The sequence below is a fragment of the Diaphorina citri genome, unplaced genomic scaffold (genome assembly GCF_000475195.1).
Source record: "Diaphorina citri unplaced genomic scaffold, Diaci psyllid genome assembly version 1.1 scaffold99, whole genome shotgun sequence".
NCBI classification, from domain to species: domain Eukaryota; kingdom Metazoa; phylum Arthropoda; class Insecta; order Hemiptera; family Psyllidae; genus Diaphorina; species Diaphorina citri.
In genome coordinates this window covers 278,823-292,693 of record NW_007377536.1, presented here as the reverse complement: position 1 = coordinate 292,693, position 13,871 = coordinate 278,823, and the positions used below count along the sequence as shown (strand labels likewise).

The window sequence follows — 13,871 nt, the reverse complement described above, 5'->3', positions numbered from 1 at the left end:
TTTGAGTCATGATGAGACATTTGAATGATAATTATATGACAATGTATGTTGTTTTACGCTTGTTGGTACAGGTCATATACATATGTAGTTATGTAGGTACCTACATAAACCTAGACATTAAATAATTTAAACCAATATTGTAGGCAAATAGGTATCTACTTAATAATATTATAATATGTTAACACACATAAATACAAAGTAATAGGTATTCAATTTAGAATGAAAGCAAGAACACTATTAATAAATTATTTTAGTTTACTAGGTACATATGTTAGGCTCAATCGCCAAATTTGCCCAAAGAGCGGGTATCTACTTAATAATATTATAATATGTTAACACACATAAATACAAAGTAATAGGTATTCAATTTAGAATGAAAGCAAGAACACTATGAATAAATTATTTTAGTTTACTAGGTACATATGTTAGGCTCAATCGCCAAATTTGCCCAAAGAGCGAAAAAAAAAAAACGATCAATCCGCCGCGCCGATTGACATTTACAAATGCACCATCACCTCTTTTGTTTTCGTTGTCATTTGTGTCTAGTTGGTGTCTTTCTCTCCAAGTGCAGTGGTAGACAAAATAAACATGGGTTGTTATTATTAATCCTCGCCTTTTCGCCGGTATTTCAACCTGTTTCTCAGTTCGGGGATTGAGCCTAACATATTTGAAAGTTTGGAATTTTGTCAATGGCAGGATTTATTGCTCCGCGTGTGTAAGATTTATAACCAAGTAATATAGAGGTGTTAGTTGTGAACGCCCACCTGTGTATACTAGTAACATCTAGTCCAGAAAAAGAAATAATGCCTAATCAAACATATAATTAATTTCTTACATAGTTGAGAGCACAGGTGCTGTGAAAATAGAAAACCAGTGTCAAAGCAAAGTTGGATCTAGTCATAAGAACCTATAAAGCTAGATCTCACCAAGTCACCAAGGTAAAATCAAAGCTAGTCTGAGCAAATCTGGTTTAATTGAGAGGATTATTTGATTCTTTTTCTGATCTAGTTTGATACTTTCTTGAATTAAAATTAATTGAATTAACAACTTGTGAATATAAATATAAGTACATAGGTACAGAGAGTGTCCATATAGTCTCACCCAGGGGCTTGTTCCTGAAAAGAACTACAACTTTACACTTCGCGAAAAAGATAAAATGGGAAGATTTTGTTCCATAAATTTACTATCAAAAGTTATACGAGTATGACATGTATTTGGCTCTTTTTCGAAATTTGTTGACCATCTATCTCTATGAAAAATGAAACTTTTAAAACTGGTAGGTAACTTGACATAGACAAGCACATGTCTAGAATGGCCTATATCAACAAAATATGTTTCATGAATCTATCTGGATAACACACGTGACGTCCATTACAACCAGTAACTCAAACATCAATCCCCAATACCTGACAGGTTGCGTGTTTTGATATCATAGAACCGTTTTGGGTAAATAGGTTCTTCTGACTTAGGTTTGATTTAAATAGGAAATAGGAACCTCTATCTTCGGTTCGATTTAGAGGAAGAGAAAGAAGAGAGAGAAAGAAAGGAAGGAAGGAAGAGAAAGAAGATAGAGAAAGAAAGGAAGGAAGAGAAAGAAGATAGAGAAAGAAAGGAAGGAAGGAAGAGAAAGAAGATTAAATAGGAAATAGGAACCTCTATCTTCGGTTCGATTTAGATAGGAACCTCTAGCTTAAGTTCAGAACCTTTATCTTAAGTTTGGTTAAATAAGCACCTCTAGGTTTCATTTGGTTTTCAGCATTCCTTATTACAAAGTAGGAACCTGTTGAACATTGGGTATAGCTACTCAGACAGATTATAGCTTAAATATTTAAGATATAAAATTATTGACAATGTGTCGGATTATCATCAAAGCTTCCCGTTTCAACAGCTAGGTGGGTCTTTTCCTAGCTTAAATATTTAAGATATAAAATTATTGACAATGTGTCGGATTATCATCAAAGCTTCCCGTTTCAACAGCTAGGTGGGTCTTTTCTAATGTGTAGCCACTTGTACCATATATCCGGAGAAGAATTTATACTTTGATAGAATGAATCTTCAGTAGAGATTATGATAAGTAGTTTATATGTATCTAGTCGTTGGCATAGTTATACTAACTATCTCCTTGGATGTTGTAGGCATATGGTAGAACTTGTGTATAATTATCTACTTAGTATTAGTATAACGAATGAGATACACATATAGATTTATACTTTGATAGAATGAATCTTCAGTAGAGATTATGATAAGTAGTTTATATGTATCTAGTCGTTGGCATAGTTATACTAACTATTTCCTTGGATGTTGTAGGCATATGGTAGAACTTGTGTATAATTATCTACTTAGTATTAGTACAACGAATGAGATACACATATAAAAAAATAACTATTAGTTTGGAAGCATAACTGAAATTATATCATGGGCTCAAATCACATCTGAGTATTCTCAAAGAAGACACATATAGTTAATTGATAGAATATACATATCCAGCCATTTGACAAAAACCCAACAGGTGATGAGGTCAAATGTTAGATCGAAGAAATGGTTAAAATCTATGGGATAGTCGGTGATAATGTCTCTGATGCTGTTGATAAATTATTCATGAAATAATTTAAGAAATTCCTAACATAGTACAGGATTGGAAGTGGAATTGATAATGGGGAATACATTTTTGCCCTCAGGAGCCAGGGGACCACACACTCCACACAAGTAGATAAATGAGAATGAGATTGAAAATAAGGACAAGTCAGAAGACATGAGTGGTTTTGTTTTTCAAAAATTGCCAGAACATCAGTTAAAAACGAAAATTGAATTTGATAAGTGAGTATGTACCTTCCTACCCACCCAAAATGAGCTAAATTCTCAAAAATGTTTCAATGGTTTCACACTTACATACCTACAACTTACAATATTTATAGGAACTTCATTTCGGATTGATTAAAATATAAATCAGCAGGTGAATGGTGCCTACAATGAAAGTGAACTAATAATGTATAATGTATTCTCGAATTCTACTAGAATTATTCTAGTCATTAATCAAGGTCAGAGAACTAAAAATTCTAAAATCCCTAGATGTAAAACAGTACCCACATCTTCTACGTCAATAACTGGACAGAGTCGATGAAAATAAAGTGTAATAAATTTTATGGACCAACACACCCACTACCTACTTTACAGGTGTGACCAGAGTCCAATAACTCGTAAAAATTCTGACTAATAACAGGTCAGGAAATTGGATTTTTAATGAAAATGAAACAAAATTTTAAAGCACCACTCATTAGCTCACATTAAAGTAGGTACTGAGTTCCAAAAATTGAGATAGGTACTCTCATCAAAATTGGAATAAATAAATTAGGTACATTAAATTTTCTGGAGTTTTGCATCTAATAAATGAAATAAAGAGAAAAGAAATAGGAAATAAGGCCATAAAATGTATAATGACAATGATGTTATTGTTGAAAAGCTCGTAACGCATCGTTAGTGTTAGTTCAGGTACATAAATTTAAAGGTAAGAGTGTGAATAGTATTTTTGGCTAATAGATTAGGCAGATACCTAGATTACCTAGGTACCTATAGGAATAAAAGAATCTAATGAATGAGCTAAAGTCGTGGTGTGCTGTGATTATATCGATCGAAAATAAAATCGACACTTCGCCTCTATTATCGATCGATAAGACCTCGAAAGTTTTTAATTTTTTCCAAGCAAAATTCTGAGGTTTTTTTTTTTTTTTTTTTTTTATTTTTTTCCAAGCAAAATTTTTGGTTTTTTTTTTTTTTTTTTTTTTTTTTTTTTTTTTTCATGTGACCACTTTCATTTAAGCCTGGCATTTTTCCTAGGATCAGATCACACGATAAATTGTTCAGTTTTGTCCGTGTATACCGGACCCAGAAATTTTACACAGTTTTACGTCCACACGAACGATTTATCATACAATCTTATCGTACAATCAGATCGCAAGAAAAAATCGTATCATGTGTACCAGGCTTTATCGCGAATATTTCAACTCCACCTCAGCAGCAGAAGATAACTCAATACCTATAGTGATACGAGAGCGAAGAGGCTATCTTGTTACTCAAGATCTTAGGCAGGTTCATGGCAAAGCAGTCAAGCTTCAAGATCAAGGGGGAATTTATCTTGTTTGATGGTAAAAGTAGTCATCATAATATCATCGTCGTCCTCCTCTATAGTTTTCACTGACGCTGGCATACACCGTGGAGTCAATCAACACGTTAACAAGCCTACTCTCAGTTGGATTTGAATTGGAAACTCGAAATCACCTAAACGACGAAGTTGATGGTCTGTTTCAAAGAATTGTTAGAACCTATAAACATTAAAAGAAATGGGAGCAAATAAATGAGAAATTAAAGATCAGTCGTCTCTAATCTCTGTATCAGCATTTTACAGATATCAATTATAAAGTGTGTTGATCTTTACTGCTAGCTAATGACTTCCTGTTTAATGTCTCCATTTCTATTCTTTTATGATTTTATAATTGCTTGTGTAAGAAAATCCGAACCCAAGTCAAACAATTAGTTTTATTAAACTCATTATGCATTCGAGGGTGCCTATAACGATATCTAATGATTTGTGTTGCAAGAAATCCAGCTTATGTAACTGCACTTGTGTTACAAGAAATTCAACTAATGAAAGTTTTCGTTCTGTTTCAGGAATTGAAGATGAAGGACCCGCCACCTTTGATACAGATAGCAATCAGTTACATATTGACGTTACGATTTATGGTAAGATTCCCATTTATCTTATATGACTGAGGCCTCTGTAATTATTCTAATCTAACTAAGAGAACTTCTAATGGTCTACACACATGTAATTCGTTCAGTAAGTTGTTGAATTTAGAATAATCTTGTTGACTTGATAAGGAGAACCAAAAAGGCAGATATATTTTGCAGAACTTCAAAGAATTATTTCAGTTTAACCTTATACCTACCCTCTTTCTGTGATCTCTTCTAGTCTTCTGTGTTCAGTGTACCTCGTTTAGTGTTTAGTGTTTCCTGTAGCCCTGATGATGGAGGGAGCGCCTCCGAAACATGTCGGCTTTTAATAAATAAACTGTAATAATTCTTTCAAGTTCTGCAAAATATATCTGCCTTTTTGGTTCTCCTTATCAAGTCAACAAGATTATTCTAAATTCAACAACTTACTGAACGAATTACATGTGTGTAGACCATTAGAAGTTCCCTTAGTTAGATTAGAATAATTACAGAGGCCTCAGTCATATAAAATAAATGGGAATCTTACCATAAATCGTAACGTCAATATGTAACTGATTGCTATCTGTATCAAAGGTGGCGGGTCCTTCATCTTCAATTCCTGAAACAGAACGAAAACTTTCATTAGTTGAATTTCTTGTAACACAAGTGCAGTTACATAAGCTGGATTTCTTGCAACACAAATCATTAGATATCGTTATAGGCACCCTCGAATGCATAATGAGTTTAATAAAACTACAAGTGCAGTTACATAAGCTGGATTTCTTGCAACACAAATCATTAGATATCGTTATAGGCACCCTCGAATGCATAATGAGTTTAATAACAATTAGTTATTGTTTGACTTGGGTTCGGATTTTCTTACACAAGCAATTATAAAATCATAAAAGAATAGAAATGGAGACATTAAACAGGAAGTCATTAGCTAGCAGTAAAGATCAACACACTTTATAATTGATATCTGTAAAATGCTGATACAGAGATTAGAGACGACTGATCTTTAATTTCTCATTTATTTGCTCCCATTTCTTTTAATGTTTATAGGTTCTAACAATTCTTTGAAACAAATTTCTCATTTATTTGCTCCCATTTCTTTTAATGTTTATAGGTTCTAACAATTCTTTGAAACCGACCATCAACTTCGTCGTTTAGGTGATTTCGAGTTTCCAATTCAAATCCAACTGAGAGTAGGCTTGTTAACGTGTTGATTGACTCCACGGTGTATGCCAGCGTCAGTGAAAACTATAGAGGAGGACGACGATGATATTATGATGACTACTTTTACCATCAAACAAGATAAATTCCCCCTTGATCTTGAAGCTTGACTGCTTTGCCATGAACCTGCCTAAGATCTTGAGTAACAAGATAGCCTCTTCGCTTCTACAATTGCCTTCGAAATATTCCGATTCAAAGTTTGCCAGGATTTCCTTGATCTTGAAGCTTGACTGCTTTGCCATGAACCTGCCTAAGATCTTGAGTAACAAGATAGCCTCTTCGCTTCTACAATTGCCTTCAAAATATTCCGATTCAAAGTTTGCCAGGATTGGATAAATTCCCCCTTGATCTTGAAGCTTGACTGCTTTGCCATGAACCTGCCTAAGATCTTGAGTAACAAGATAGCCTCTTCGCTTCTAGAATTGCCTTCAAAATATTCCGATTCAAAGTTTGCCAGGATTGGCTGGAAATTTTCACTTGAAGTTTCTACAGAAGCAGATTTTCCATGTGGTTTGCTTTTCCTTTATCTCACAAATTCAGTTCATATAATAGCTGTCTCCATGTGTAAGTTTGTAGAAAGGAAAGTTATTTCTGTTCCCTGAGCCGGAATTGGATGCAAAGTGCTTTTAGTACCGAACAAGGTACTATCAGAGTTTGGTATGTGAAGTATTTTATTAAAAGTGTGTCAAACTCAGAATCGTCGCTCCAGGCTAAACACTCTTGTACCAGACGGTTGTCTTATAACTATTACTGTAGTGTTTTGTTTATAGAGCTTGGTTTTTTATTCCTTTTTTTTACTGACAAAATATATCTGGTCGTTCCAAGCCGAGAGAGATCGAAAGAAAGGAAGGAAGAGAAAGAAGAGAGAAAGAGAGAGAGAGAAAGAAAGGAAGGAAGAGAAAGAAGAGAGAGAGAGAGAGAGAAAGAAAGGAAGGAAGAGAAAGAAGAGAGAGAGAGAGAGAGAGAAAGAGAGAGAAAGAAAGGAAGGAAGAGAAAGAAGAGAGAGAGAAAGGAAGGAAGGAAGAGAAAGAAGAGAGAGAGAGAGAAAGAAAGGAAGGAAGAGAAAGAGGAGAGAGAGAAAGAAAGGAAGGAAGAGAAAGAAGATAGAGAGAGAGAGAGAGAGAGAGAAAGAGAGAGAAAGAAAGGAAGGAAGAGAAAGAAAGGAAGGAAGAGAAAGAAGATAGAGAGAGAGAGAGAGAGAGAGAAAGAGAGAGAAAGAAAGGAAGGAAGAGAAAGAAAGGAAGGAAGAGAAAGAAGAGAGAGAGAGAAAGAAAGGAAGGAAGAGAAAGAAGAGAGAGAGAGAGAGAGAGAAAGAGAGAGAAAGAAAGGAAGGAAGAGAAAGAAGAGAGAGAGAGAGAGAGAGAAAGAGAGAGAAAGAAAGGAAGGAAGAGAAAGAAGAGAGAGAGAGAGAGAGAGAAAGAGAGAGAAAGAAAGGAAGGAAGAGAAAGAAGAGAGAGAGAGAGAGAGAGAAAGAGAGAGAAAGAAAGGAAGGAAGAGAAAGAAGAGAGAGAGAAAGGAAGGAAGGAAGAGAAAGAAGAGAGAGAGAGAGAGAGAGAAAGAGAGAGAAAGAAAGGAAGGAAGAGAAAGAAGAGAGAGAGAAAGGAAGGAAGGAAGAGAAAGAAGAGAGAGAGAGAGAGAGAGAAAGAGAGAGAAAGAAAGGAAGGAAGAGAAAGAAGAGAGAGAGAAAGGAAGGAAGGAAGAGAAAGAAGAGAGAGAGAGAGAGAGAGAAAGAGAGAGAAAGAAAGGAAGGAAGAGAAAGAAGAGAGAGAGAAAGGAAGGAAGGAAGAGAAAGAAGAGAGAGAGAGAGAGAGAGAAAGAGAGAGAAAGAAAGGAAGGAAGAGAAAGAAGAGAGAGAGAAAGGAAGGAAGGAAGAGAAAGAAGAGAGAGAGAGAGAGAGAGAAAGAGAGAGAAAGAAAGGAAGGAAGAGAAAGAAGAGAGAGAGAAAGGAAGGAAGGAAGAGAAAGAAGAGAGAGAGAGAGAGAGAGAAAGAGAGAGAAAGAAAGGAAAAAATTTTTTTTTTTTTTTTTTTTTTTTTTTTTTTTTTTTTTTTTTTTTTTTCATGTGACCACTTTCATTTAAGCCTGGCATTTTTCCTAGGATCAGATCACACGATAAATTGTTCAGTTTTGTCCGTGTATACCGGACCCAGAAATTTTACACAGTTTTACGTCCACACGAACGATTTATCATACAATCTTATCGTACAATCAGATCGCAAGAAAAAATCGTATCATGTGTACCAGGCTTTATCGCGAATATTTCAACTCCACCTCAGCAGCAGAAGATAACTCAATACCTATAGTGATATAGTCATGATTTGTCTAGAGGGAATTTCACTGGTTGTGGGAAACAGTTATCATGGAGCACGCGAGATCATTTCAAGCCGGAGAGGTACTACGGTTTTTTCTTCCGTTTTTTACAGTAAATACAACTCATAATGCCACTACAAAATCCCATGCAATAATAAATAATCATTAGATATTGATTGCCATTATTTGATGGAGCAGTATTTGCAAGTTGCAGAAAAGAGAATGAACTAGTCAACCACTGAAAGTTTGATCCGATTATAAGAGCAATTTGAATCACTTACATCTCTTAGTTAATGGTTCTAATAAATTTGAAATGCTTGAACCATGACTTTTAGTTTAGTAATTTATATATGATGGTAATATCTTGGTAAGAGTATTAAACAACCATGATATTAATTGCAAAAAAATCATCTGTGAAGCTTTAACCTTAATGGGATCACCATAGAATTTAGAGCAATTATTGCGGATAAGAAAGATATATGCAAGAGTTCTAGGTTCTATTGTTAGAGCTGTGTTGAGTCATTCAGTCCTTTAAACAAGTATCTGACTAGGTGAGATGACGCTTTGGAAACATGTAAAAGTAGAGTAGATACTAGGTGTCTTCTGGGAACCTTTTCCAATCTCTACCTATAAAAGGAAATATGGAGTAGGTATATATGTACCTACGTACATAAGTGTTGTTTGTCTGTCCGATTTGTTTAGAGGAAATCACTATGAACAAAGAAGAAAAAAATATGAGAAATGGAAAAAATTGCAGAAAGGAATCTCAAAGCTTGAGTCTACTGCGAAAGTACCTATAGATAAGCAGGTTCATAATGGGCATATGTACGTATTTCAGAACCTATGAAGCAACCCATGTTTCTTAATTTTCCGGTGAGGAACTAACAGCAAATCTTAAAAGACAGGCGCACTCTACGTACTCACATGGGTGGATATTTTCCGTATTTCAGAACCTATGAAGCAACCCATGTTTCTTAATTTTCCGGTGAGGAACTAACAGCAAATCTTAAAAGACAGGCGCACTCTACCTACTCACATGGGTGGATATTTTTAATTACTCGTCCATTCGTTCATGAAGCATATCAAGAAATTAGTTTTCAATAACGTTGACCGTTTCGCCGCGATAGATGGCAGAATCGGTTACATATAGGTACTTCATTAGAAATACGATCTTATCTTCAATGGGTCTCTCAGTGAATGCTTGGTATAATCTCCTGTCTATATCTCTATTCTTATAGTTAATACCTGCATGGTTCCAATATCTTCCGCGAAGATTTCACTTTTCTTTTCTCGTTGAAGGAAATATGTGAGATTTATCAATTTTCACGCTCATTACGCGTTTATTATGGAGGATAATAAGCTTAACGCACGTATCACGTACTCTATTCATCCATAATACATACGGTCCCTTGTTTTCACTATTCAACGCTATCTTCTTTGTATCACTTTTCTTTTCTCGTTGAAGGAAATATGTGAGATTTATCAATTTTCACGCTCATTACGCGTTTATTATGGAGGATAATAAGCTTAGCGCACGTATCACGTACTCTATTCATCCATAATACATACGGTCCCTTGTTTTCACTATTCAACGCTATCTTCTTTGTTCACAATGAGAAACATCGGAAAACCCCAACCAGACATGTCTCGGGAACGCGTTCCGTAGACATGGCCGTTTTTTACGACCAAATTTCCCATAGAAACACACAGGGAGCAGGCCATTTCCTTCCGTCAGTTTTTTTTTTTACATTTCTTCGTTGATTTGATTGGAGTAAGTCTCAGGGGCGAAGGCAAATTAGTGCGGAGCACAACGACGTGACGGTTGCTTTGACCAAGATTTCAACCAAAGACTTCCGCAATAAATGTAAATATCCAGCTGAATGTTGTGAAATAAGGAGAAATTTAGATTTCTAGTCATACACAGAGATGTATTATTGTATATTATGTAGCTGAGGATGTTCAAAAGAGTTTGGTAACGGGAGAATGAATACCACCACTCGATGCCATGCCAACCAGAGTCTCTAAAGGACATTACGGCCCTGGTTGTAATCCATTCAAAATGTATGTGAATGCGTCAATAGCCCGCGGCTACCAATCCAGTCATCAACCTCAGACCTCTACTAGTACGACCGGTGGTATGTGGAAGGTTTATATTATTATTTTAACCTCTTCAAGGAAATTGGTCAAGTGCCCTGCGCGTGTGCTTGGGGACAAAATACTCGCGGAATTCCTTCCTGTTATGTTGCCAATTCTTTTTCTTCAGTGTTGCGCATTCTTATTTGGTCATCGGAGTTTCAAAGTATGACCGGGTTTCACGTCAGAACTGTATGAGTGAAATGTATTTAGCTATGTTGTATGAGAGAAATGGCTAGCGCTAGGAGAAAGGGGAACAGTGAAAAATGTGTATTTTGCAGAATTTGTGGTAACTTCATAAAACTCCTTCCTGTTATGTTGCCAATTCTTTTTCTTCAGTGTTGCGCATTCTTATTTGGGCATCGGAGTTTCAAAGTATGACCGGGTTTCACATCAGAACTGTATGAGTGAAAGAGGGGAGAGAGGGGAACAGTGAAAAATGTGTATTTTGCAGAATTTGTGGTAGGTAACTTCATAAAATATTATTCATAACTGATGTACATATCAACTTGGTGATCAACTTTTACTTTCCAAACAATCCTAATTAAAAGGAGAAGAAGAAGAAGAAGTAAAATTAGCAATCTGAGTGGCGTATGGATGGATGGTATGAATATTATATGGGAAAGAGATTCACAGGCCCAAGTAAATAACCCCGAATTCCTTGAATTCATTTGAAATGGAAAGATATATAGATTTTGATTCCTTACTTGCTAGTAAATTTATATTCATAGGCAAAACTATTAATCCAACACCATTCGTATAAGCTTAACCCATCCTTTGGGCAATTGCCCCTATACCTAAGCCTCAGACTGGGCTTTTTGTGAATAACACCATACTGTCGAACTAGCCAAATGTATGTATGGTGAGTATCTTTCGGTTGGGCAAATAAATCCTCTGTGTAGTGATGATGAGCATTCTTATGACAATGATCCTCATTGAACCCAGCGCCATCGCCACTGGTGTAATATGTCTGGGGGATATAATGAGCCGCGTGTTATTGTTATTAGGTTAATTAATTTATACCGCTAAAATATTTGGGTACTCCTGTTTTCACTGAGGTTGTTTATTTTAATTAATTTGTAATGAAGTGGTTTATTAAATATAATGTAGGTACTTGACTACATTGTGTTTCTGCATTCATATCTTATTGTGAAATTTGACGATCCTAATTAGATCCTAATTAGATGCAAGGAAATTTAAATTATCAGGTACCTACAGGAAAGTTTGCATGTGTCTGTAATTTGGAGCAGTAGGAAATCGTAGGAATGTTCTCAAATTTTAGATTTTGACCCAAACAAGTAATAAACCTGGGACCAGAACTGAAGATTTTGGCATCTTGGGATTCTTGGTTTGTGTTTGTGGCTCAAAGATATAATGATCTGTATTTGTGAAATTTTTGTTAATTTTCGGAAGAATCCAGTGTGATTTTAGACCCTATTGAAAGAAGAGAGCATACGTGGGATTCAGCACATAATGATTATATTCGTAAAATGTATACCTAGATAAGGGACCATTATTATTCTTACCTAATGGTGGCCAAAAGTTGATATAGCAGTGAGCTGGTTCTATTTATAAAGCGTTCGGGTGTCCGTCATTTCTGTTGGAGTTGGAGATTTTTGATCAATATCTGGAACAAGGAAATAGAAATGGATAAGACAACAAGACCAAATATGTATGAACGTAGGTAAATTTGGCATATATGGCATCTGAATGAGGGATTATTGTCTTTGAGACCAATACATTCTCTTCATGCTGGGTTCTGAACAGTTCTGAATCTCGGATTTGCGAACTCGGGTTGACGAATTCTCGTTGTGCCTACACCAGTTGTACGTTCAACATAAAAATGCATGGCACACTAGTGCTGTGGGTTGGAAAATCGACGTGATCTTTTGGAACTAAGAGCAAATCCCGGGTTACCATGTGTTTTTGTGTAGAACGTACAACTCGCGAGACTTCGTCAACCTGAGTTCGCGAATCCGAGAGTCAACTGTGTAGAACCCAGCATGAGGGGTTTGCTCAATCGCGAGGAAACACCAGCAGGAATGGTTGACAAAATGGCTATAATATCGATAACCATCAGCGAACAAAAAATCAAAGTCCTCAGAGTGACTCCTCGAAACGAGCTTCCTCCATAAAAGTGAAACCAAGTGAATTTCCTATCAAAATACAAAGACCAACAAGTTTACAATAAAACCGACAGAAAACTTTTCTCATAGGGACCTGTTTATGATTCTCAGGAATGTATCATCTTCGTTCCCATGTGTTGTGGTATTGTTGTTGGCTCTTTTATATATTACTACTATTTGTTTTAATGTGTTGTTGTTTTTAGTTTTTATTTATAAGTTCCTTTATTTTATTAAAGTGCCCGCCCCTTCTGTTACTACTAATAATATTCTGTTGTTTGGTTACTTTTCTCATAGGGACCTGTTTATGATTCTCAGGAATGTATCATCTTCGTTCCCATGTGTTGTGCTATTGTTGTTGGCTCTTTTATATATTACTACTATTTGTTTTAATGTGTTGTTGTTTTTATTTATAAGTTCCTTTATTTTATTATCTAAAGTGCCCGCCCCTTCTGTTACTACTAATAATATTCTGTTGTTTGGTTACTTTTTTGGTTGGTTGGTTGGTTGGTTGGTTAAATTATAAAATCTTTTGAGAAAACCACACTTCTTATTAGATTTCTCACCTCCCATGTAGCTTTTATGGGTATTAATTTCAAGTTTATGGGTACTAATTTGAAGTTAAATAATGTTACATTTGATACTCCATGACAGAATATCCCTTTATCCAGGTTATAATAGACGATATCTCAAATAAGCACTAATCCAGACATGTTCCTCCTTTTAAATCAAAATTATTTCGTCACTTAAAATAATTTCCAAAATTAATTTTTAAAAAATACACAAAAAATAATGAAAATAAATAGCAACAATAGGGTGTGGTGTGTGTGGGGGGTGTATTTGTGTGTGTGTGGTGGTCCCGTACAAAGGACGGGTCAACCACTAGGACTTTTAAAGGCACTATTATGAGGAACACATGATGATAAAAGGGTTCGAGTACGAGACTATTATTATAAATTATTTTTATTACATCTTCTATACAGGGTGTAACAAGATTATATGCAAAATAGTCTACTAGGTAGAAGAACTTTGCCATGAAATTTCACACAGGCTAAAAAATGGCTTGATTTCCATGACTAGGTCCAGGTAGTTCATGGAAGATCACTATTCTTTAATTGCTTTTCATTGTGAAACCGTAGTCCGGTGTCAGGCAATAAAGGTGTAGTAAAATGAGTTCACATTAGTAAATTTTTGGAGACCAAGTCTACACAAAAGATAAACCTACTCTCTAGAAGCGGACGGACCACTTGTGAATTAATCATTATATGATTCTGGTGGCATTAATAATTCTGACAGTTGCAGGTGAACAAGTATATTAGTCATGTCCTAGACATCAGCCAGAAGATTTTGTATATGATTTAGGTAC

The 13,871-nt window shown here is 35.5% G+C and overlaps 1 protein-coding gene across 1 annotated transcript in view; it reads right to left on the bottom strand.

The window, feature by feature from the left end:
* LOC103524437 overlaps positions 1–13,871 on the bottom strand; it is a 37,753-nt gene that overhangs the window by 19,284 nt on the left and 4,598 nt on the right. The window contains exons 2-3 of the mRNA XM_026819858.1: positions 11,909–12,009; positions 5,255–5,326 (exon numbers count right to left, since the gene is read on the bottom strand). Coding sequence (XP_026675659.1) covers positions 5,255–5,317 — 63 coding nt within the window. The 5' untranslated portion in view covers positions 5,318–5,326; positions 11,909–12,009. The remainder of the gene's footprint in view (positions 1–5,254; positions 5,327–11,908; positions 12,010–13,871) is intronic.